The sequence below is a fragment of the Salvelinus alpinus genome, chromosome 22 (genome assembly GCF_045679555.1).
Source record: "Salvelinus alpinus chromosome 22, SLU_Salpinus.1, whole genome shotgun sequence".
NCBI lineage: Eukaryota > Metazoa > Chordata > Actinopteri > Salmoniformes > Salmonidae > Salvelinus > Salvelinus alpinus.
This window is the reverse complement of record NC_092107.1, coordinates 19697953-19723993: the sequence shown is the minus strand read 5'-3', so window position 1 is coordinate 19723993 and position 26041 is coordinate 19697953. Positions and strand designations below refer to the sequence as shown.

Here is a 26041-nt window from a genome sequence, read left to right as displayed (position 1 = left end):
AGTTTACTCATTTACCTAGCTCTTATACATTTTTTAAATTACAGTGCATGGAGTTTCAATCGAAAAAAATTAAGTAGAGGTTGTTCCACTTTCAACGGTGGCTCAATCTTATAAATTATGTTGCGCGCAAAGGTCGTGGAATTATGAGGGAATTAAGTCTAAATCAGAATACGGCGTATCTGTAGTCACCTCCGCCACACCTTCATTCTCATGCTTAAGTACAGTCAGAACACGCTTAGAGAGAAGTGCATACCAAATTAATTACACCCATTAACGTGCTAAACTCAGGTCAGAATTAGGAGTTTCGGCGTGACAGGCTAAGCTTCTCTGCTGTTTTGGTCCCGTGGCTATCATATAAGAGCCTGAAGCAAACCAGTACGCATACTGTGTGTGACAGAGCAGAGCAGACCCCCCCCCCCCCCCCCAGCACTCAATATATCACAAAAGATTCAAAATATCAGCATAATATAAACGTCTTTTAAGTTAGCATTGGACATTTCACCTTACTGTGCTCAGGACCTAGTCAATACAATCACAGAAAACATTGATGTCACCTCAATGAAAGTTAACCAAATCAATAATGTGCTAGTTAGGTTGTAATCGTTTTGCTGCAGGCTACACACATTATCATGATGAAACTGTGTCAAATGATATCCAATGGTATGTATGCTAGTTGGACAGAAAACAGAATATTGTCGCTGTATGTGTAATAGCATAGCAAGCAACATAGGCTAGTATAACACTTATGTGTGTTACATGCATCATATTATACTCATAAAGAGATGACATAGCTGCATTCCTTTATCTTTTGCGCGTTTCTCCTCTTCTTTCCTAAACTGGGCACCTGATGGATTATACCTTTTCTTATCCATTTGTGTTGATTTGGCACTCGAGCATCAATACATTACCCATCCCCCAACACAGTCAACCAAGAGTCAAGACTAAATCAATTCACCTTTGTGTGCAGACTGGTTTTATATTACTCTTAACAATTTCGCACAAACCAGAAAAAAAATGCAACAATATGTCTGAAACTATATTGTCACAGGATTATGAATGAATTGTGGTTTATTTGGTAGCATTTCGTAGTATGACTGATTTTACTAATTGCATTAGTACTGTACAAAGTTAGAGGTGCGCTATTTGATAGATTCCCCCGCTCCCCCTACAGTACCTCGGGCTTCAAGCGGGGAGTTCTGAGGTCAACCTACTCCCACCCCATCTCGAACTTCTGAGTAGGAGACCTTCCCAGGCAGTAGCCTGCCTAGGTCACAAACTAGAATCAGGGCGCCCACTCCGACAAGGTTAATTGACTCAGTCCCACAAGGTGACATATCATTGATGTGACGTGCAAATGAGCGATAGAAAACCGATTGTGCAAATGTCACCATTCAGAATTTTTGTGCGGCCTCCCCGTGCCGTCCCCGGCAAGATGTGGCCCTGGCCGGCTGCCCATGTCGCCTATACCTAACTCCGCCACTGGAGTAGTCTTTAATCTTGCTCATTACGGTGCAACATCATTTCGCTGACTACCTTTAAGGTAGCAAAAATCTGTAAACTCCTTGGGTGTGCAGACAACTAAACAGCTACAACACTAAAATACAAAAGTTTATATTGTATGGTTTCTAGAGTAAAAGAAAATCAGTAAACAGCCAAATCGTTATATTACTTTATTCAGTTCAAGATAAAGTACAGCATCACAATTGTGAAGAGATTTCAATAAAAACCAAAGTGGGGTCTTCATATGGGAAAATCAAGGTTTATTTATTTAAGAGACCGATGGGAAATGGGGAGGGAGACGCTGATTTTTTGGACCGTAATTGACCAAATCATTCACACTCTTCTCATCCTATAAAACATTATGCAACCACCTACACAGAGCCCTGCTATTCTTAGTGCTCCCATCATTTTAGCTGTAGTGGCCAGCCTTGTTTAACTGACTGACAACCCGTGAGGAATGATGCCTTGTCTTTAGAGAACAGAAAACATTTTGACATACAATTAGGACAATCAAGAGTTAAACCTTATGAAAACTAGCAACAACAAAAAAAGAAGCCATTGCTCATCAATAATTGGCACAACAATTAAGAGCAATATAGCAAGAGAGATTGTGGTCAAATTCTCCCACTGTTCCCCCCTGCGTCAAACAAACAGACTTGTGGATACCATTTGTCTCGGTGTGCAGTTTGAACGAAGTTGCTAACTAGCATTAGCGCTAGTTCACTATGAAACTACCTTCATACTGGACACAGACAAAAAAATAAACAAATGGTATCCCCAAGTTCATCTAACTCCGGGGAAGTAGATACAGTGCATCATTGCCAAAATCAAAGTATCCCTTTAAGTCTAGATAGAAATGCGTAACCCACAACCAATGTTCTCAAACAAATTAAACCGTAATTCATTGTACACACACAGGACAGAAAGAGAGGATGGGGTGCTGCACAACAGCTTTTCTGAATACATGAGAAATGTCCCAGGAGAGGAAGCAGCACATGTAAACAAATCTGTGGGTGCCTTAGCCTTGCGGTTCTTCACAAGCAAATAAAACAGCCTTCCTCACCATCTGCTGCAGCAATAGCATGTGTCTAGCACTTAGACAAGCAACCAAGAGATGGCTTGCGTGTTCTGGGTGCGTCGTACAGAGAAATGTGGCAGCGAAAGGGGCCGTGCTAATAGAAACGTTACATTCAACGGCTATGTACGTACGGGGAGGAATGTGTGGGTCAAACCAGCAATGTTACTTATGCACAGTGGTCAGCATACTGTGCTTAAAATGCATGTTTCATCACACTTGGAGAAGCAAAAGATTTACAGCGAGGGGAAATTAGAAGCCTGCGCTTTTCTTGGACATTTTATTTTCAGAGTAAAAAAAAAAGAAGAACAATAGATGTTAATAGGGGCCATTAATTCACCATTTGCTCTTGAACATCAATAAATATATTGTGAAAAGTGTTTTCAATGTCGTGCCATCTTGGGTTTTTGTTTCCTCTGGATAGCCAAGCTTGGGTTGGTTTATGCCAGGGCCAGAACTATGGGGAAAAACATAAGGAATCAGAAGAATGACAAGATGGACTAACGTTCACATTGGGCAACACATTCAGCAGGGCATAACATTGTGGAATGCTCAGATATACATAATATAGAAACAGCCTAACAAACATGCTTCTTTGACATGTAGCACAAGGACCTACGGCAACTCAATTAAGGACATTTATATCAGCAATGTTCCACAACGTGCCAAACTGAACGTGGCCCTATGAGGAGACTTCATAGAAGAAAATGGACAGTGTACTATACTTACCACGTATAGCTTCCTGGGCAAAGTACTTAACATCCATATCGGTGTCTGTGGCTAGTTTCTCCAGGACTGGTTTCACCTCGGTCTGCAGGGCACTGAGAAAAACAAAAACGTTTCATACAAAGCACACGTTTTCCCCACACTCCCATGCCATAATTGATTAGCTGAGTGCTAGAATTAAGCATGGACATCTGGGTCAAGTTCAGTAGATGCAAAACATACTGTGACGGAATAACAAATTAGCATCCTTACTGGACCAGTTCAAGCAAGAGCCTCCTCCGTTTCAAAATATTTTCTCCCATTTTGTGCCTACTGAACACGACCCCGATGTAGACTGTGTAAAATTCATTGGAGATGGTTGTTCAGGTATGCCTGAACGATATGAACGAGGTCTTTGTGGTGGATGAGGAGGACCTACTTGCTGTCCAGGACAGGGCCGATCTTCTGGAGAGACTTGGCCACATTGAAGCGCACATTGGCCACCTGGTCGTTGGACATCTTGAGGACCACAGGCAGCATATGCTTAGTGGTGATGTCCTGGCCACAGGCCTCAGACAGTGACTGGGGTGGATGGCACGGAAACCAACAACGCATAAACAAATGATTGTTAGACAAGTGACTAAGTCACTCTGGATAAGAGCATTGATAAATGCCTAAAATATCAGGATGTAAAATAAAGTCATAAAACAGTACGATTTAGTTTTAAAACAAAAGTTTTTCAAAAATGGCTTGGTTTAAATCCATCTGAGGTTTAATGACATGAGCCCTATACTACTAATCAGGTTTGAAAGGTAAGCGAGGTAACTTTGGTCAACTGAGTTTAACGCGGGATAACCGGTCATACAAAAGTCTCACCTTTTAGCCAGGTACATTTCTACGCAAAGAATCCTTCATAACTAACCTGCTCCAGGGCAGGCCGCTAACTCCACTTACCCTGAATGAAATGACAGAGCCGCGAGGTGAGGACCACTGAAATCAGATTCCCTCCCTTTCGCAAAGATTGCATCATCCGCTTAATTTGAGGAAGACGACCGATTCAATATTTTATGAATCAAATGTGTTAATAGTAATAAAATACACATCAAACATTTAGTGTGACAGCATGCATTTGAAAGTTCACACACAGTAAAACTTTTGTATGACTTAATACAACCATTTTATTGATGGGGGGGGCTGTTTGTGCATTGTTGTGCTTTTCAATCCACTAATGATACGTAATAAAATACCCACTTCTAATATCCTGTTTTACACCATAGCCTGCAAAATTTGCAAGATCTTCTTTCCTGTTGATTTCGGCAAAAGTCAAATTGTGGCATTGAATCGCCCATGGATTGATGGTTCAGCGTCAACTCGATGAATAGTTTGGCGTTCAACTACCCATGTGCGACATGCACGCGCAGGTACAAGCCACTTTATTTGGCGGCAGCTACATGATCAATATCCACCTTGGTAATATGGCTAGCTCTATAAAAACCTGAGTAGATCTAGCTTCCATCTTAGTATAAGCCTATGGTCTCTGAGGGTTTGTGTGGTGTGAAGGTCAGGAGGACTCACGTTGATGCAGAAGAGCGTGGTCATCCTGTGCAGGTAGTTGGGGTCGTTGGCCATGCCCAGCACCTTGGGCACGATGGTGTTCTGCGCCCACTCGGCTCCAAACTTCTCCACCAGCTTCATCAAGTTACAGGTGGCTGCCTCGCGGATAGCGTATACTGTTGACAACACAAACACGCTTAGAGACCTTGGCCTGTAGAACTAGATAGAAATTAGGACTAGTAGTATATTTGTTGTAGTTGTCAGGAAAAAAAAGATTGTGTCAGAGCTTTCCTTTACCAAACTATAATATTATTTTAACTTGGTGGACCTATTGACTAGCATTTCTCAATTGAAATGGCAATCCTACCAAAAAGAAAATGTGTACAAAACTCAATTACACAGATCAAAGCTCAATATAGACATCCAAACTCTACAAGAGTAGGCAGTCAGTACAATACTCAGTAAAAACCTCAAATAACCAGCCCTTGAAAATGTTTGCCAGGATTCTTGGTTCTTTTGAGCTCTTTCCATTCCAGTTTGGCAGCTATCTTTGGATTATTGTCACAGTTTGTTTGCCTTGTAACAAATAAATATTGGCAAAAATCCCATTCGCGTGGAAAACATGTCCATCAGTAATCATGGCTAAAGAGGCTAGTGAATGCACAACTGCTCAAAACACTCAACTGTGCCCAGAATACAGTGACTTGACATCTGGGTACACACAAGCCTGATTTCCAGATAATCGATACTAGCTGTTGGACAAAGAGCGGGAGACCAGGGGGCCTGGATACAACACATTTCTAAACCACTGACTAACCGAACCCTATTTGGCCCCTAATACAGCCATAAACAGACTGCTAGAGAACCACGTTGGTGTTAGAAGAACCATGCCAATAGCCTGTGGAGCCACAATGGGATATTAAAACCTGTGTGACACTGGCCGTGTCCAAAATCAGTCTTACCAACTTCTTACTAAAACTACATACTGTGTGCTAATCATACTACTTGGAACGTACTGTTTAGTATAAAATGTATGCGATAGGCCAAAAGAGATGCAATCTTCCTGTTGAAGGCTTTATGTACAGGTTGGCTGATAATGATTCTGAACAGTCAGATTGCAGCTTCTCGTCATTGTTGCTGACTAAGACGGGAATCGTAGGTGGCTCTTGGTCCAGCTCGTTGTGTTGATACCACGTCTTGTTTTGAGGTGTTTTGACAGATGTTATGCAGTACTTCCCCTGTATTCAATTAGCATAAATTTGAAACGCAAACACACCCCACCACTCCAAATTTGCCAGGTACTCACTGATGTGCATAAAAGGGATATACCTGCAAGAAAGTGGTCAATAAGTGGGTCAAATACATTATAGTACCAGTCCAAAGTTTGGACACCTACTCATTCAAGGATTCTTTATTTTTTACTATTTTCAACATTTTAGAATAATAGTGAAGACATCAAAACTATGAAATAACATATTGAATCGTGTAGTAAACCCCCCCCCCCCCCCCCCGAAAAAAAAAAAAAAAAAAAAAAGTGTTGACCAAATTACAATATATTTTACATTTGAGATTCTTCAAAGTAGCCACAGGTCCCCCCCTCCCGGATCCGGGATCATCCTCCTCAAAAAAGCTGACTAGCATAGCCTAGCGCCACAGGGATATCATATAATATAATATCATGAAATCACAAGTCCAATACAGCAAATGAAAGATAAACTTCTTGTGAATCTAGCCAACATTTCCGATTTTTTAAAAATGTTTTACAGCGAAAACACAATATATATTTATGTTAGCTCACCACAATAGCCGAACACAGAACGCCATTTTTTCACCGCAAACATAGCTTTCACAAAACCCACAAATAGAGATAAAATGTATCACTAAACTTTGAACAACTTCATCAGATGACAGTCTTATAACATCATGTTATACAATACATTTATGTTTTGTTCAAAAATTTGCATATTTATAGCTACAAATCCTGGTTTTACATTGTGAATATGGCGCCAAAATGCACCAAATTGTCCGGAGAAATTTTGGACAGTCACGTAATCTAACCAAAAAACGTATCAAACTTTGCTAAAAAATACATGTTGTACAGCAAATGAAAGATACACTGGTTCTTAATGCAACCGCTGTGTTAGATAAAAAAAAAAAAACTTTAGTACAAAGCACAGCATGCAATATTCTGAGACAGCGCCCAGCCATTCTCCGCCATGTTGGAGCCAACATATTCCACAAAAATACGAAATAACATCATAAATATTCTCTTACCTTTGATGATCTTTCATCAGAATGCAGTGCAAGGAGTTCTAGTTCCACAATAAATCGTTGTTTTGTTTTAGAATGTCCATTTCTTCTGTCGAATTAGCAACTTTGGCTAGCATGGTGGAGCGCACATGTCCATGAACTCTTGGCGCATGGAACGAAAAATTACAAAAGTCATAATAAAAGTCAAATAAACTCAGTTGAAAAAGCATCTTTATGACGTTTTTCTCATATGTATCCAATAACTTCCAAGACGGAGCATTTCGTCGTGTCTACCTAATGCATTGCAGAAAACAATATGGTGCTCTCTGGTGCGCAGCAAAATACTGCCAATATGGCGGACCTGTCACTCCAAAAGCTCTCATTAGGTCTCACATCAAGCTAGACACCCCATTCAACATTCTACTGCCTGTTGACATCTAGTGGAAGGCGTATGAAGTGCATACAGATCCATAAATAAAAGGCAATTGAATAGGCAAGGCCTTACAGAGACCCATTTTCAGAATTTTCACTTCCTGTTTGGAAGTTTGCTGCCAAATGAGTTCTGTTTTACTGACAGATATAATTCAAACAGTTTTAGAAACTTCAGAGTGTTTTCTATCAAATAGTAATAATAATATGCATATCGTATGATCTAGAACAGTGTACGAGGCCGTTTAATTTGGGCACGATTTTTTCCCAAAGTGGAAATGGCACCCCCTATTTCCAAGAGGTTAACACTCTTGGTATTCTCTCAACCAGCTTCCCCTAGAATGCTTTTCCAACAGTCTTGGCGTTCCCACATATGCTAAGCACGTTGGCTGCTTTTCCTTCACTCTGCGGTCCAACTCATCCCAAACCATCTCAATTGAGTTGAGATCGGGTGATTGTGGAGGACAGGTCATCTGATGCAGCACTCCATCACGCTCCTTTTTGGTCAAATAGTCCTTACACAGCCTGGGGTGTGTTGGGTCATTGTCCTGTTGAAAAACAAATTATCGTCCACTAAGCGCAAACCAGATGGGATGGCAGAACGCTATGGTTGCCATGCTGGTTATATGAGCCTTGAATTCCAAATATATAATTGACAGTGTCACCAGCAAAGCACCCCGACACACCACCTCCTCCATGCTTCACGGTGGGAACCACACATGCGGAGATCTGTTCACCTACTCTGCGTCTCACAAAGACACAGCGGATGGAACCAAGAATCTCAAACTTGGACTCGTCAGACCAAATTACAGATTTCCACCGGTCTAATGTCCATTGTTTGTGTTTCTTGGCCCAAGCAAGTCTCTTCTTCTTATTGGTGTCCTTTAGAAGTGGTTTGTTTGCAGCAATTAGGCCATGAAGGCCTGATTCACACAGACTCCTCTGAACAGCTGCTGTTGAGATGTGTTTGTTACTTGAACTCTGAAGCATTTATTTGGTCTGCAATTTCTGAGGCTGGTAACTTATGAACTTATCCTCTGCGGAAGAGGTAACTCTGGGTCTTCCTTTCCTGTGGCGGTCCTCATGAGAGATTTATAGCATAGCACTTGATGTTTTTGCAACTGCACTTCAAAGTTATTGAAATTTTCCAGATTGACTGACCTTCATGTCTTAAAGTAATGATGGACTGTCGTTTCTCTTTGCTTATTTGAGCTGTTCTTGCCATAATATGGACAAATCTTCTGTATTCCCCCCCATCTTGTCACAACACAACCGATTGGCTCAAATGCATTAAGGAATTCCACAAACTAACAAGGCACACCTGTTAATTGAAATGCATTCCAGGTGACTACCTCATGAAGCTGGTTGAGAGAATGCCAAGAGTGTGCAAAGCTGTCATCAAGGCTACTTTGAAGAATCTAAAATATATTTTGAGAAACACTTTCGCGCTTACTACATGATTCCATGTGTGTCATTTCATAGTTGTGATACCTTCACTATTATTCTACAATGTAGAAAATATTAAAAGTAAAAGAAACATCCTTGAATGAGTAGGTGTCCAAACTTGACTGGTGTGCGTGTGTATTTTTCCAGGTAACTATCACATCTATCTATCTGAAATTGGTATTTGAGTAACTCAGATAGCACAACTGGGCATAAGCAATTGCAAAAACTTCACACTTTCTCTCAGCCCCATGGCAAAATGTGGTGAACTACAGAAAATTAGCTTGAAAACAAATAATCTCTGCTGTCAAGAAAGCATAACATGTCGGTCAGACACAGCAGCCCTCCACATTAACTTTGCCACCGCTGCTGAAAAAAACTCTAAGGGAAACTCACGTCTAAGCTAATATGGCAAACATTAGTTAGCAAGCTAACCAACAACTGTAACAATGTTTGAGAGACGAGTGCTCATTGTGTAAATGTATTTATGTTTCAATAAACATTTGGAGACTAAATACAGTCTACATGTTGTCAACAGTCTAAGCCAGAGTCCCCCGCCAGATTTGACCCATAGTTGGGTAAGCAACGGTTTTGTTGCTAAACGACCAACCCGTCTAAAGAACAATCTAAAAAGGGAGCAGGTAAAAAATAAATTCTGCTGACATTAAAAGGCAGAGCGAAGAGACGTAGCCAACAAGGTCTCCATATCACATGCAAACCAAACCAGCGCATTCAAAACACCAAAAATACGTAAACTGCAAGATGCGCCTATTTTTCAGAGTGGGGTTGTTACAATACCAACATTTTACTAACAATGTGATAACAGGCCAAGTATCACCGGTATCGTGATAACCAGGGTTTGTCCCACCCCCCCAGGATGCCTGTTCCCGTATTCTATACGTTCTGCACAAAAACCTGTCCCTGATAGTCACATCTCTACAGGCTACTGCAGAAAATAGCTGATTTGCTCATATTCAAATGCCTTCCTGTTACGGTGTATTACAGTATGGTTTGTATCCTAATTGGCACCCGATTCCCTATATAGTGCCCTACTTTTTATTAGAGCCCTATGGGTATTGGACTCCCGAGAGGCGCAGCGGTCTAAGGCCTTGCATCTCAGTGCTAGAGGCGTCACTACAGACCCTGTTTCGATTCCAGGCTGTATCACAACTGACTTGCCTAGTTAAATTAAATAAAGTAGTGCACAATATAGGGGATATGGTGCCATTTGGGTTGCAACCCATTGCAGTAGTTTTCCCATTCTATCCAGCTCAGCTACAGAGGGCAGCATGCAATTAAGGAGAGAGAATTTGGCCTCTCCCAGTCTAAGTCACTGGGTTGTCATCAGACCTTTGTCATTGGCACAGCCGTGAAGCTTAGAGAGAGCTGCAGCCTGACGCGTCTCCATCTCTGCCCCCCCCAAACCACATAGGATGCAGGGGAGGAGGGAAGCAGTGAGAGCAGCATGGGACACGATCCTTCTGGGACGTGACTCCACCTCTGTCCAATGGAGGAGGACACTAACTACTGACTAAGCTCACAGAGGACAAGTGTGACGTGTATGGGGGAGGGGTCTTACCGTGGTCAATGAGCCATGCCATGCAGAGGGTGTTCAGCTTCTCATCAAAGAACTCCACTCCCTGGAAAAGAGCGATTAGGAGAATAATTTTCTAAACCATTTACATATCCAAACATTACAGTGCAAGCAACACTATTATTGAATAGGGTTCCAATTCAACCAAAAATTGAGTTCTACTCAGAAAGCAAAAATAAAGCTAGCTGAATTACTTATACTTTGCATAGCTCTTTTTTACAAATTCATGGATGATATTAGTGACAAGCACTTGCCCACCATAAATTGTGGCACATATGCATGGCACGAGGCAGATGTAGGCCACAGACAGATGTGTGATTAGGGGGAAGGGAGGATGTGACAGACAGGTCTTCTGAGGTGGGACTGGAGGGGGCTCTGATCAAAAGTAGTGCACTATATAGGGGAAAAAGTGCAAGTGCTCTAGTTACAAGTAGAGCACTATATAGGGAATAGGGCGCCGTTTGGGGACGCAGCCGATGACTCACCAGCTGTCCGGCCAACAGGGGCATATACTCGATAATGGCCAGGCGGACCCTCCACTTGGCGTCCTCGGCCAGCTCCACGATAGCAGGCAGCAGCGACTGGGAGAGCTGACGGATGCCGATCACCTCGTTGACACAGTCCAGGTTGGAGATGATGTTGAGGCGCACCTCAGGGCACTGCAGGGCAAGAGAGAGGGATCTCTTGTTTAAGTTGTGGGGACAATTACATTTCATATGTCTGTCTTCCTTTAAGAATGAAAGCCATTTTATTTCAAGCGGTCTTAAAAACAAGTGGCAAAAATCATTGTGACAGCTATTGCATCCCCATCTGCTTATAATGATGCCTATCTTGGCTCCAATCTCGACATGACATTAGCAACAAAGGCTAAACGAATTGCCAAAGACCTTCCGCCAGTCCCAGACCCTTGATTCTTAGCCTCAGAATGTGCAGACAGATTTCACATCAAGCATTTTGTGATCCTAATAGGAGACGACAGATAGCAGCCAGCTGAGATACTAAATATATGGAGTAGAAATATCGAAGAATACAGATATTTTTTATATCCGTGAGTCATTTGGGGTGTTTCGCACCTCGGTTGTCCGTTCTGACTGTAATCCTTTATGACATAAACCTTGTCAAGTCAGCTTTGGCTGCGAGGCAAACTAGAACATCTTTTAATAGGAAGGCTGTCAGGGCAATTTCCCTCATCTACCCAAACCTTCCACTCTGGTATTAATAAACCACTAGAGATACGTAAAAGTGTCGGCCAGGATTTTAGCTGCGATACATGTTACATTTAGGAAGGATGTGTCAGAAAGAAACCACACGTCACTGAAAATCGCATCAAATAGCCTAGCACCACTAGAACAAATGTCACCAGGGAAAAGGTTCAAACCCTATAAGGGTCATCCCTAGGTTTTTACTCCGGTAGGGAGCCAGCCAGGTACATCTGATCCTGACCCAGGTCAATAGCATTAGAGGATATTAAGAGGGTGATCAGATCAGACTAGACACGCGAGACATTTCTCCAAGTCCAGGCAGCCCCCCACCCCACCCTCAGCCATTTGGTACTTAATGAATAGAACGAGTAGGAGCAGTAGTGACTGGTGTTTACCTCGTCCTTGAGCTGGGCCAGGAACAGAGGCAGCAGGTGCTCCACTGTGTTGTCTTTGCCCAGGATGGTGGACAGGCCCATGATGACAGAGGCCAGGGCAGACTTCACGTGCTGGCTGGTGTCAGACACCAGTTCCTGTCAGAGGAGAAAGAGTCAGACATTGCAGTGGACAGTGACAACAACATTAGGAAAATGTATGCACTACAGTAAGTCGCTCTGGATAAGAGCATGTGCTAAATAACTCAAATGTAAAAGCTTTTTTTAAATTTTAGGTTGGGGATGTTCCTAGAAGAGATGTTTTTCCCAAACAAAATATATTTTCTAAATAAAAGAGTGTTATTTAAACTCAAGAACCAACCAGTAAGTCCTAACACTTCGACAGAATAGAAATGATGTGGTGGTTTGGAAGTAATTTAGAATACAACAGTGCCCCCTGCTGTCCAAAGGCTATACTGAGCGCAACTCCTCATCTAGCCATAGACCCCAACCTACAAAAGCATTATATCCTCATGGCTCACCTATAGAAAGTACAGTCAAAAACAACCAGTTCCTCAGTTTAGCAGCTCAGTACAGACACTCGTGCTAAAAATTGATTTGTGGGTGTAAAAATATCTGCTACATCCGCATTTGCACTTCTGAACACAAGAAATTGATTTACATGCGTTATTGTCGAGACTTCAGAACACATCTTTTATTTTTTTTAGATAAGTAATTTTTTTGGCCCCTTCATGACTCATGGGTGCTCAGAATTACTTCCATCGAGTGAGAAATTGACAGGTCAAAGAAACCTGCATACGTAAGTTAGCAGAATAAAAAAGGGATAAAAGTGAACAGTGACTTTTTTTTTTTTTTTTACCTTGACACAGGACAGAATGTGAGTCATGATGATGGTCTCTCTGCTGTCTTCTGGAAGGTTCTCGCAAAACTCTGAGGACAGAAATCGGGATTGTAAATACCGTGGCCTATTAGACGGTAAAAGCTTCTCATCCAAACCATTATTTCAACATAGGCTTTATGACTGGCAGATAGCATCCAGACACTCACCCTTGACCTTTTTGGCGGCAGCGGATCGGACCTCAGCCTCACAGTCCTTGAGCAGGTTCTGGAAGGCTGGGACGAGGTCGTTCTTGGTGATCTCTGGGCCCACTGCTTTCTGGAGCTGTGGAGTCAGTGACAAGGCATTTAACACCCACCACTAAACCACCGTGTGAGACTCCATAACCAACACACTTAACTGATGGGATTCAAGTTGGGAACACACAGGCTACAAAGTCCATAATAGCAAGGGGGAAAGTCCACACAACGATTTTCCATTGCCAGGCTTTAATGTGTGTGGATGTTTCCTGCCAACTGTTAAATTGGTTGAGGGAACTTCTACCACAAACTATGGGCATGGCAATTAACATCCAGCAGAGCTCTCCATCTACGGCTCTGACAATCCCCCTTTTAACCTTGCTCCGATTTGCTGATCAACACACTAATCGAATGGGATTTTGGGTCGGGAACATATGCTACCAAAGTTCATGGTGGCAAGGGAGAAAGTGGTAGAAGACCTTTCAGTAAGTGTGGTGCACAAAAAAAACATTTGCTAAGCTTTAATTTGTGAGAGGTTGCCTGAAAGCTTTTATATTGATTGACTGAACTTCTATAACATTATAGAACAGTGGCAACATGACCCATTTGATACTAAATGACGAGAGAAGGTCATATGGGTTAGAAATCAATGGATTAGTGTAGTGAATGTAAGTGGTAAAGAAAACAATAAGAACGGTCTACGCTGGGGGACTATGAACAATACAGGCCCCCATAACTGTCCTGCTATCCATGTCCACTCTATTCCCCCTTGGATTGTATTACTTTAGTTCAATACAGTAATGCACTGAAAATATAACTCCTCCTAGACACAAATTTGAGCAATTGCATCTGCCAAATCTCTCAATTTGGCACAACATTTTTACTGATAGGCAGTTTTAAAGTGACCATATGTGAAGCACTGAATATCAGCCCCCCCATTACGTCCATTCCAGGTTCAGTAAAGCAGCAAATATTTTTCAGACATTATGGCTACATGCAACACATCAATGTTTCCACGTGCTCACCTCAGAGAACTTGTCAGCCACCATGTAGCGGACCCTCCAGGACTTATCCTCGGCGGCCTGGCGCAGGGTGGGCATCACCAGGGTCTCCAGGTCCTCCTGGGGCAGCAGCGAGGCGATGCTCACACAGGCTTCCACGGCCAGCAAGCGCACTGAGTCCTACAGGCGGGGGGGGGGGGACCATGGGATTATTACTGATTCTGTACCAATTTAATAAATACTGTCGAACACCATAGAAATGCATAGAGGGAACACGCAATTCCCCCATGGGCCGGATTTCATAGTGCAACTGCTGAGGCGTTGGGTTAACAATAGCTATACCCGGTTTTGAGTCCCAGTTGGGGCGACCTATTGAAGTCGCTGAAATATGACTGTTCTAAGCCCATTCAATATTCATCCATCCCCATTCAAAAACATCTCATTTGTATGGCCATGTTATTTCCATTGGCAACAAGCCAGTCGGTTTAACAAATAGCTGGAAGAATTCCACGCACTTCCCACCGCAATGTTACAGGACACCACGTGTGCGTGTTATCAGTACATGCATGTACCTGCTCATCAGAGGCCAGTGCGGTGAAGAGGGAGATGATGTCACTCTTGACATAGTCCAGCTCCAGAACCTTGGCGAATTCCCCAAGCTTGGAGGCAGCGGCGCGGCGCACCATGGGAGTGTCATCTGAGCACAGAGTGCGGAAATGCCTGTGGAGAGAACACCCCGCCCACCGTCAGACCATACATCCATTGGATTGGCTCTCTGATTGACTTGGGCCTGCAAGGCTAGTATGTGACTACAGAAGGTGGGTGCATTGGACCCCTGATATGATAAAGTAATGTACGCACCTCTAATATTTCAATCCCATCGGGATCTTAGTCCCGCCTAATATAGTTACTCACTGGCGTATTTCAGCCTTGACAGTGCTGGACACGCGGGGGTAGCAGACGCTGAACAGGCCACAGGCGGAGGTGCGGGAGGTGAACCAGTCACCACTGGCCAGCCTCTTCACCAGGGGCTCAAAGTGCACCTCCAGGTCCACAGGAGAGTGCTCCTGGGAGATCTTACGCAGAGACTCTACCGCCTTGTCTCGCACAACCGTTTCCTCCACGGTAGCCAGGCTCTCCAGCGGTGGCTGCGGAGAAAGACACAGGGACATAAATGTGCGCATGTGTAGCTGACTGGATAAGTTTAAAAAATTTAAATAAAGTGTTGTCAGGTCTGTTGAATATCTGTATGCATTATATGCTCAGTGACAGATTTTGTTTGCAACAGATACGTACCAGCAGACAGTGAACATATTCAGGGCCTCCCACCAGCATGGTGAAGTTGCCCAGCTGCTCAGCCAAGGCAAGAAGCACCTCATCCTCATCATAGATGGTGTCTACAAGAGGTCAGGTGTGAAACATAATTAAGGGGAGGGCGACAACTCATAATGATTGCTGTAACTTGGTCTTAATTTTAGGACAGAGTGCATTCAGACCTTCACTTTTTCCACATTTTGTTACGTTATAGCCTTATTCTAAAATGGATTAAATTGTGTTTTCCTCAATCTACACACAATACCACATAATGACAAAGCAAAAATAGGTTGAGAAATTTTTGCAAGTTCATAAAAATTAAATATCACTTTCACATAACTATTCAGATCCTTTACTCAGTACTTTGTTGAAGCACCTTTGGCAGCGATTAGAGGCTAGAGTATTCTTGGGAATGACGCTACAAGCATGGCACACCTGTATTTGGGGAGTTCCTCCCATTCCTCTCTGCAGATCCTCTCAAGCTGTTAGGTTGGATGGGGAGCGTCACTGCAAGGCTATTTTCAGGGCTCTACAAAGATGTTTGATCGGGTTCAAGTCTGAGCTCTGGCTGGGCCAATCAAGGACATTCAGAGACTTATCCCGAAGCCAATCTTGCGTTGTCTTGGCTGTGTGCTTAGGGTTGTTGTCCTGTTGGAAGGTGAACCTTCGCCCCAGTCAGAGGTCCTGAGAAGGTTTTCATCAAGGATCACTCTGTACTTTGCTCCGTTCATCTTTCCCTCGATCCTGACTAGTCTCCCAGTCCCTTCCGCTAAAAAACATACCCACAGCATGTTGCTGCCACCACCATGCTTCACCGTAGGGATGGTGCTATGTTTACTCCAGACATGACACTTGGCATCTTGACACAAACCAATCTTGTTTTCATCAGACCAGAGAATCATATTTTGGCAAACTCCAAGCGGGCTATCATGTGCCTTTTACTGAGGAGTGGCTTACGTCTGCCCACTATCATAAAGGCCTGATTGGTAGAGTGCTGCAGAGATGGTGGTCCTTCTGGATGTTTCTCCCATCTCCACAGAGGAGCTCTGTCAGAGTGACCATCGGGTTCTTGGTCATCTCCCTGCCCAAGGCCCTTCTCCCCCGATTGCCCAGTGTGGCCGGGTGGCCAGCTCTAGGAAGAGTCTCTGTGTTTCCAAACTTATTTCATTTAATAATGACGGAGGCCACTGTGTTCTTTGGGACCTTCATGTTTTGGTACCCTTCCCCAGATCTGTGCCTCATCACAATCCTGTCTCGGAGCTCTATGGACAATTCCGTCGACCTGAAGGCTTGGTTTTTGCTCTGGCATGCACTGTGGGACCTTAGACAGGTATGTGCCTTCCCAAATCCTTTTCAATCAATTAACCATAGGTGGATTGCAATCAAGTCGTAGAAACAGCTCAAAGATGATAAATGGAAACAGGATGCACCTGAACTCAATTTCTAGTCTGAGGAAAGGGTCTGAATACTTATGTGAATAAGGTATTTATTTTACATTTTCAAACATTTCTAAAAACCTGTTTTCGCTTTGTCATTATGGGGTATGGTGTGTAAATGGATGAGGAACATTATGTATTTAATCGATTTTAGAATAAGGCTGTAACATAAAATGTGGAAAAAGTCAAGGGGTCTGAATACTTTGAATGCACTGTACCTGTGAGGAAGGGGAGGAGTTCAGTGCGGGTCCTCTCCACTCCCAGGGCCAGTGCGATGGTAGACAGCTTCTTGATGCTGTTCAGTCGCAGCTTGGAAAGTAGACAATACCAGGAAATGTTATTACATACAAATTACAAGAGATGCCACCATGATCTATAAAAACCATCTTAGCGTTTCAGTAAGGCCAACTAAAAATACTATTTCAGACGTGAGCATATTCCCATATAGCTGCCTTCCTATGAACATGATACAACCTTTTACTAGAGTATAGAAAATCGGTGTTTTTTAAATGATTTCAAAGACACCAAAGCAAGATGCAGATATAGTACATAACTAACCATGTCAGTAGTTACCCTGATAACTAGTTTGTTACAAAAATGATAGTCTCACAACCATTACCAGGGTGGAGCTGGATGACCGACGGGTACAACAAGGAAGGAAGCTATGTAGTTAACGTTAGCTGCTATTGACATGAGTTTACAGTAAAGTTGTGTGAAGTGTACATGTTGATATTTCAGTAACAAAATAAAGTAACTAGGTGCCTCTGCAAGTTAACATGCGAATTTGACCACCTAGTTAGATGACGTTTATTAACTAGTTAAGGTAATTAGCTGCTAACTAGCATAGCGATACAGTCGCCCAGCAAACTATCGTTAGGTAGTTACTAACGTTAGGTCACTTGGTTAACGTTAGCTAACACCGGTTAGTTATACACGGCAGTAACTAAATACGACATGCAGTTATTCCGTTTGATATTTATCACACCAAGAAACACGCTAACGTTAACTATCTAGTTAGCCAGACTGGGTGCGCCAGGCAGACTTCACGAACAGGCCAAGGCAAGGGGCCTCGGGATGTAAGGTACAGTTAGCTAGCTATCCTTTTTGAAATCAGACATGCTTAAGTAAAACAAACGCCACCAATATAATACCTCGTATGAACAGAGCATATGTGATTACCTGCACATCCTCATTACGAAGCTCGTCAATGAGCACGGCGATGGGGTAAAGAGAATCATCTCCATCAGCTCCTGCCATTTTAGATTTGTGTTGCAGTAAGCCAAAAGCGAATCACTAGGACTCTCCTTTCTCTACGGCGTTTTATGGTTGTCACTAGTTACCACAGTCATTAAGTAATAAACCCCGCCTATTTCTACCATTTATCTTCTTGGTCTGGTTTTAAACCAGACCCCAACTTTATGGCTAACCCTAAACTTAGATTAAGAGCTTAATATATATATTTTTCCTTTCCCATTTGTACGATATAGCCAATTTTTACTGTGTGGCTGTGGTAACTAGTGGAAACCGACTTTTATTTTGGAAGGCGCGAGAGTATGATACCGGTAGTTGATGTTCTCGCTTGATTTGAAAGTTCATCAAAAAGGCCCCAGAGCCTGTGTAGGGATTTGAGAAGACATTTGAATAAGACTGAGCATTTTTTTGTTTACGTATTATTATTATTGAGTATATTCAGAGCAGAAAAGGCGAGAGGGATAACTTGGTCCGAAATCTGGCTTCCCCAGCAGGTTACGTTTTTCTTCTTTATCGCTTACCTAGCAAGGCGTATTTGTAAGGAGGTCAATGAGCCAGTCTTGAATACATCCCCACAGCGGGGTGTCATAATAACCATAACACCTAGCCGTCAAACAGGGAAATGGTTCCAATATTTTTTCCACCATACATTTTTACCAGAGGGGATTTTAGAAACACTTAAAATAATGGCTGTGTTTCGTGTAGGATAACCATGTAAAGGTGACTTTTATCAATAATTCAGCTCTATTTAATCTCAGATTCGAAAATGCAAATTAGCATTAAAGTAGACATCATGCAAAACTACAAATCCATGCAAGCTCCTGCACGTCATCTGTAGTTGACAACTTTACTAACAGGTATTGTGTAAATGTAAATCTTGCCAAAGACAGTTCACAGAATTGTTCATTTAAATACATTTAGCCAATTTATTAATTACTGCATTTACCTAACATTAGATAGTTCATCCAGAGATTCTTAGCTTTACCTCAATTTGGCAGTATCGTCCAGATCATCATGGCATCTGTAGTTCTGTATGATAGCCACATTAGCAGCTAATTAGCAATGAATTTGTTGGGTGTAAATACAGGCCAATATATTAATAAGTCACCTGGTCCAAGAGAGATTTACAGTGCATCATCAATCTACACACAATACCCCATAATGACAAAGCAAAAACTTTTTTTCCCTTTCAAATGTAATGTATAAATGTATAAACAGAAATACCTTATCTACAAAAGCATTTAGACCCTTTGCTATGAGACTCAAAATTGACCTCATGTGCATCCTGTTTCTATTGATCATCCTTGAGCTGTTTCTACAACTTGATTGGAGTCCACCTGTGGTAAATTTAATTGATTGGACATGAGTTGGAAAGGCACACACCTGTCTATATAAGGTCCCACAGTTGACAGTGCATGTCAGAGCAAAAACCAAGCCTTCAGGTCGAAGGAATTGTCCGTAGAGCTCTGAGACAGGATTGTGTTGAAGCACAGATATGGGGAAGGGTACCACAACTTTTCTGCTGCATTGAAGGTCGCCAAGAACACAGTGGCCTCCATCATTCTTAAATGAAAGAAGTTTGGAACCACCAAGACTCTTCCTAGAGCTGGCCAACCCGGCCAAACTAAGCAATCGGGGGAGAAGGGCTTTGGTCAGGGAGGTGACCAAGAACCCGATGGTCAGTCTGACAGTGCTCCAGAGTTCCTCTGGAGATTGGACAACCTTCCAGAAGGACAACCATCTCTGCAGCATTCCACCAATCAGGCATTTATGGTAGAGGTGCCAGATGGAAGCCACTCCTCAGTAAAAGGCACATGACAGCCCGCTTGGAGTTTGCTAAAAGGCACCTAAAGACTCTCAGTCCATGAGAAACAAGATTTTCTAGTCTGCTGAACTCTGGCCATGAATACCCAGTGTCACGTCTGGAGGAAACATGGCACCATCCCTACGGTGAAGCATGGTGGTGGCAGCATCATGCTGTGGGGATGGTTTTCAGTGGCAGGGACTGGGAGACTAGTCAGGATTGAGGGAAAGCTGAATGGATCAAAGTACTTGATGAAAACCTGCTCAGGACCTCAGACTGAGGCGAAGGTTTACCTTCCAACAGGACAACGACCCTAAGCACACAGCTAAGACAACGCAGGAGTGGCTTCGGGACAAGTCTCTGAATGTTCTTGAGTCGCCCAGCCAGAGCCCGGACATCTCGAGAGACATGAAAATAGCTGTGTAGCAATGCTCCCCTTCCAACCTAACAGAGCTTGAGAGGATCTGCAGAGAAGAATGGGAGAAACTCCCCAAATACAGGTGTGCCATGCTTGTAGAATCATACCCAGGAAGGTTTAAGGCTGTAATCGCTGCCAAAGTTGCTTCAACAAAGTACTAAGTAAAAGGTCTGAATAGTTATGTAAATGCTTCTTTTTTTTATACATTTGCCAAAAATTCTAAACCGTTTTTTTTATTTTTTATTATGAGGTATTGTGTGTAAAATGATGAGGAAAAAATATTTAATACATTTTAGAATAAGGCTTTAACGCAACATTTGTAAAAATGTGTCTGAATACTTTTGACTGCACTGTACATGGTTATCAAAACGTTACGCCAGGGTAAGCTTTCACAGAACACAGCCCTTTAAATTGTTTCTAAAATCTGCTATGGGAAAAAAGAATGGTGGAAAAACGATTGGAACCATTTCCCTGTTTGACAGCTAGGTTTTTGGGGCATTATGACTCATACTGTGGTACTTTATTTGGTTAACAAAAAATGTAATTGCTTATTCGCTACATAATGCTTAGGGTGTTGCAAGTGTATTGACATAAATAGGCTGTCCTGACAACTTTGAGAAAAAACACAGTTGTGCACACATCTGCCCTCTCATTGGCTAGAATGGTGCCATACGCTCTTGCCTCCTGACTGCCTTCCATTTAAGAGATGTTTATTTTAATTGATAGAGAAGCCACTTGACTATCTGGGGCCTGTTGCACAAAAGTAGAATTAAGACATCCGGGATAAATGACTCAGCTGAGCTCAATGAAGCCAAAACATGTGCGTCCAGGCTTAATTGGTTGCACAAAGACCAAGCCAGGATGAGCAGACACGGATTCATTAAGCCAGGTGAAACCAATCCTGGATAGGTGCGCGCTCACGGCTCACTCAAATAGACCCCGCCACAGATCACAGATTAACTGATTTACCATGGTAACTAGAGCCGCGTACTTTTCCCCGTCGGAAGCACAAATCCTCATGGAGGCATACGAGGAGGTAAAAGATATAATTAAGAAGAAAGGCAACACCGCCACAGTGATAAAGCAAAGAGAAAAAGCGTGGCAAAGTATTGCAGACCGCCTGAATGCGTAAGTAGTGCACAATTACACACTCACCGCTCCGCTGAAACATCACAATTACAATTCAAATATTTAATTCACATCTCCAAAAATGCAGTTGTACTGTAATTATGAAACGGTTAAATTTTTAATTGAAATGCACTGCAGATATGAGTGAAATTGTGTAAAGTAACTCCATCACACTGTATAAAGCTATGATACATTTTTTTGATATTTTTACTGAAAACAAGACAAAAATACCAAGTAATTTTTTGCAGTGTGACTCCATTAAATGTGTGTGTGTGTGTGTGTGTGTAGATTAAACATGAACGGGCCAAAACGGACATGGCAGCAGGTCAAAATCAAATACAAGAACATTCTGCAGAATGGTATGGTCCCTGACTAATATTTAACAAAGCACAAGCATATATTGTACCCAGAAGGTGCCTGCTCACACATTGTCTGTACTGTTTTAGCAGTGAAAAAGAATACCCACAGACAAGGCACGGGTGGTGGGTCACCAAAGGCTGACCTTACCCCAGCAGAGGACATGGCCTTGGAGCTAAATAAAGGCAGGCCCGTCTTAGAGGGGATCCCTGGGGGGAAAGAGACGAGCATAGGTTCCTCCCAAGATGCCACCCGCTTCATTCAAGGTATGTCCTTCCATCTCTACATGGGATACAACCACATTCATATTGAATCAATTTGGACTGTCTGACTTTGGTTTACCTATTGCCTTGCAGTGTCTGGCAGCACTGTGTTCCTGTTAGAGCCACCAGCACAAGCACCAGACGATGCTGATCCAGTGAGTACTCCATCAAAGGCATACTGTAGGCCTGGCATGTCTTGTCTACTAGCTTCAATATGAATCCGATTAAATGTGATAGGGTGAAGGCCCCAGTGCAGCAGCAACAGCACATGATGGAGACGATGATGAGGAGGAGACCATCTCTCTGGATTCCAGAAGGCATGAGGTATCATGTTAAGACTGTGAAAGTACTATTTACTCTACAATGGTGAGGAGTCCTCATCAAAATCAAAAAATCTAATTTATTTTACAGGACCCAGATGCTATACAGTGGGAAAACCAGCCTGGCAACATAGTGCGTATTAATAAATGGACACCACATCCTGCCAAATTCCAGCTGCGCTAATTGTATTGTGTTCACAGAGCTCACAAGCTATCAGAAAGTTGTATGGCAACCACCTCCGGCGCCAAATAGAACTGGCAGACATAGACATTCAGTACAAGAAGAAAAAGATGGAAAATCTTGCACTGGAGTCCGAAATAAAAAAGAGGACAATTAGGAAACTGGACCTTGAAATAAAAAAACTTGAGAGGGAGGTGAGATATGCCTTCAATGTACACTGTATGCTAACTGTAACACAAATGTATTAATCATTATTTTTCTTTCCTCCCCCAGCTCCAAGAAGATGACACAGCTCAAAATAAAAATTAGGTATATTCTCGTAAAGTCAAGTGAGCCATGACATATGAGCTCTTATTGTGAGCACACAGGACGGTGGCATCTTTCTAAGGTTTTTTTTATTTTCCCAGCAATCAGTACAACCAAGTCATCGTTATAAGGCATCGCCCTCTTTTGCCCACCCCCCCAGCACCAGGTGTGGCCACTAGCCTATATGAAGGCCCAAAATTGTGTGTTCCTTTCTGCTCTGACAATGGCATGCCCATTCGTGCGAGATGTGGTGGATGAAGAAGCACTTGTGCTGAGGAGAGCCTTCAGGCGAGAAAGGGTCTTCAGGGACCGGTTGGACCCACTGGCCTTCCCTGATGACCATCTATATGAAAGATACAGGTTTTCTGCAGATGGCATCAGGTATCTATGCAGACTACTGGGTCCCAGGATTAAGCACCGCACTGCACGGAGCCATGCACTGAGTGTGGAGCAAATGGTTTGTGTGGCCTTGCGCTTTTTTGCTAGTGGAGCCTTCCTGTACTCAGTGGGGGATGCAGAACAGCTGAACAAGGCCACAATTTGCCGCACAATAAGGAGTGTGTGTCTGGCTATCAAAGCATTAGCAGATGTCTTCATCTCCTTCCCTGGCCACAGAAGACTCTGTGACATCAAAGAGGAGTTCTATAGGATTGCAGGTAAGAGGATCTACAAATTACAGGACAACTGTTAACACATAGTAGGATACTCATTACTTTGTGTGACAGGTTTCCCCAATGTCATTGGTGCAGTGGACTGCACACACATAAGGATAAAAGCCCCCTCAGGTGCCCATGAGGCCGATTTTGTGAATAGGAAATCCTTTCACAGCATTAATGTTCAGGTGAACATAACTTTTTGATATTGTCCATTGACGAACACTCTGCATTGCCAGTGATGTGCATTGATTGGTGTAATATTCCTCATCTTATGATTTCAGATGGTCTGCAATGCTGACTGTGTGATCAGCAATGTTGTGGCAAAATGGCCTGGCTCAGTCCATGACTCCAGAATCTTTCGGGCCTCTGAAATCTATCAGTGCCTATCACAAGGTAAGCCACACAACCCCTATTTATAACCATCATGGCTGTGTCAAGAATATCACTGTGTTTATGAGGTAGTAATGATGAGATTTTGTGTTGACAGGTGAATTCTCTGGTGTGTTGCTGGGAGACAGGGGGTATGGCTGCCAGCCTTTTCTCCTGACACCTTTCACAGACCCCCAGGAAGCACAGCAGGCCTACAACCATGCCCATGCCAGGACCAGGGCCAGAGTTGAAATGACCTTTGGCCTCCTGAAGGCACGCTTTCACTGCCTTCACAAATTAAGGGTCAGCCCTGTTAGGGCATGTGATATTACTGTGGCTTGTGCTGTCCTCCACAATGTGGCCTGCCTGAGGAAGGAGAGGGCCCCCAGAGTGCCACCAGCCATGGACTGGGACAATCCGGCAATCTTCCCTGATGACGACAGTGGTCGGCTGCTGAGGGACCAATATGTGTTGAATTATTTTAGTTAGTATGTGTGCTTTCAATTTTGGTTAAATATGTCCTGCGGTGGCAGAGGAATTTGGGTTTTTTTGGGTTCGTTTTTTGACGAATTTGGCCTCTTATGATGTTTGTGCGGTATACTGTGTGTAATACAAGGCTGCAGGGAGGCTACTGCATCCATTCATTTGTCTGTTCAGTTGATGTGTATGGATTTGTCCTGCATTTATTTTAGTGTGCAGACATGCAGGGTGTGTTATATACAGACCTTTGAATGTGTATGTATCATTTTGTATAATATGCTTGGATTCTGTGCTTTCCATCTTGTAGAGTCACTGTGACTTCAGTTTCGAAAGGAGCTGATGGTTTACCTGCTTTGTTTTGTCCTTATTCAATAAAGGAACATAATGTTACACATTGTGTTTTTATATTCATATGGAATGTGTATTTGTTTATATGACAGAGTACTAGGGCCACACTGAAGAAAAAGGATAAAGTCATACATTTATGAGGCTGGTTCTTTCTGCAGAAAAGCTACATATTGTTTTTACAGTTTTGATACTTATGACAATGTGATACTTAATATTCTGGCACATCAGCATGTCTTTGTTTATGAAACCATACTGAAGTACAATTTCACGAAATGCCCCACATCTGTCATTTTAACAACTGTCCTCCTTTAAAACAACTGGTTACAATATTATGACTTGTGTTTTTTTCCCCTCTGTGGCCCTAATATTCTATCATTTTATATATAGCCTTATAGTCTATGGGAAACTGTAAATTATCTAATGATAGCAACATCATCTAAAAATCATTTTTTATCCAAAATCATTGAAATGAATGATCACAAACGTTTAAATAATAACAGTGGGTCTAGTTATATGTGATAACAATGTATAGTGAGCAGTGAAATAACTATTGGTTTCCATTTGTGGTGACTGCTGACTGACATTAGGGATGAGATTAAATAGATCCTGGAATTTAGCCTGGTCTGGAGCAGGCTAGCTCCACAGAATAAATCTCCATGGTAATTTATACCATAACATATCCTCCTGCCCCCTATCCATCTTTAGTGCAACCGGATTACGGATCAATTGAGCCAGGATCACCAAGATATCCTGGCTTAATCCCTTATCCTAGTTTTGTGCAACAGGCCCCTGGTCACTACAACGGATAAGTTATGGTATGTTTTTCTCTTGTTGCAAATATATTTAGTCCTTACCAGAAATAAATTGGCTCTGGTTCATTCGGCCATCCCTATGGGGAAAGAATATGGTTTTGTAATTAACACTGAAAAATAAGGTCATTATATTCAAAATGAATAGCAGTCAGTTAACATTACCTTTATGAAGTCTGTGTTTTTATTGTTACATAAATTCTTCAAAATTCACAAAGTGAGGTTAGCTGATTATCTCAAAGAACAAAACGTTTAAGATCGAAGACTGTGTTTACCACATACCTTATTTAAGGCGTTTATCCCAAAATCCTACAAAAACGCCATTACTTTTCCTCATAGGCTTTGTCCAACGGAGTGCCTAAAAAAGTATCCAAAACGA

At 42.5% G+C, this 26041-nt stretch overlaps 2 protein-coding genes across 11 annotated transcripts; one reads left to right on the top strand and one right to left on the bottom strand.

The window, feature by feature from the left end:
• Positions 1 to 1655: 1655 nt before the first annotated feature.
• LOC139549195 (serine/threonine-protein phosphatase 2A 65 kDa regulatory subunit A beta isoform) lies at positions 1656 to 26041 on the bottom strand. Of its 2 annotated transcripts, XM_071359398.1 has the most exons (16): positions 25945 to 26041; positions 25708 to 25742; positions 17191 to 17281; positions 15519 to 15619; positions 15138 to 15370; positions 14795 to 14942; positions 14247 to 14402; positions 13192 to 13306; positions 13004 to 13074; positions 12148 to 12282; positions 11036 to 11209; positions 10536 to 10596; positions 4856 to 5010; positions 3720 to 3862; positions 3305 to 3396; positions 1656 to 3032 (listed from the first exon to the last, which is right to left on the bottom strand). In XM_071359398.1, exons 4-16 carry the CDS (start codon positions 15555 to 15557, stop codon positions 3016 to 3018), a joined length of 1539 nt encoding a protein of 512 aa, XP_071215499.1. In that variant the 5' UTR covers positions 15558 to 15619; positions 17191 to 17281; positions 25708 to 25742; positions 25945 to 26041; the 3' UTR covers positions 1656 to 3015. The 2 variants fall into 2 exon arrangements, with proteins under 2 accessions (XP_071215499.1, XP_071215498.1); XM_071359397.1 differs by lacking the exons at positions 25708 to 25742; positions 25945 to 26041 and adding an exon at positions 18152 to 18307.
• On the top strand, positions 18497 to 24916 carry LOC139549197 (putative nuclease HARBI1). 9 transcript variants are annotated; one of them, XM_071359408.1, is made up of 11 exons: positions 18498 to 21573; positions 21862 to 21932; positions 22020 to 22196; positions 22287 to 22348; positions 22431 to 22517; positions 22605 to 22646; positions 22715 to 22888; positions 22968 to 23003; positions 23102 to 23656; positions 23938 to 24049; positions 24144 to 24916. In XM_071359408.1, exons 1-8 carry the CDS (start codon positions 21416 to 21418, stop codon positions 23001 to 23003), a joined length of 807 nt encoding a protein of 268 aa, XP_071215509.1. In that variant the 5' UTR covers positions 18498 to 21415; the 3' UTR covers positions 23102 to 23656; positions 23938 to 24049; positions 24144 to 24916. The 9 variants fall into 9 exon arrangements, with proteins under 9 accessions (XP_071215508.1, XP_071215507.1, XP_071215509.1 ...); XM_071359407.1 differs by having other exon boundaries at positions 18497 to 21573; positions 22715 to 23003; XM_071359406.1 differs by having other exon boundaries at positions 18497 to 21573; positions 22715 to 23656.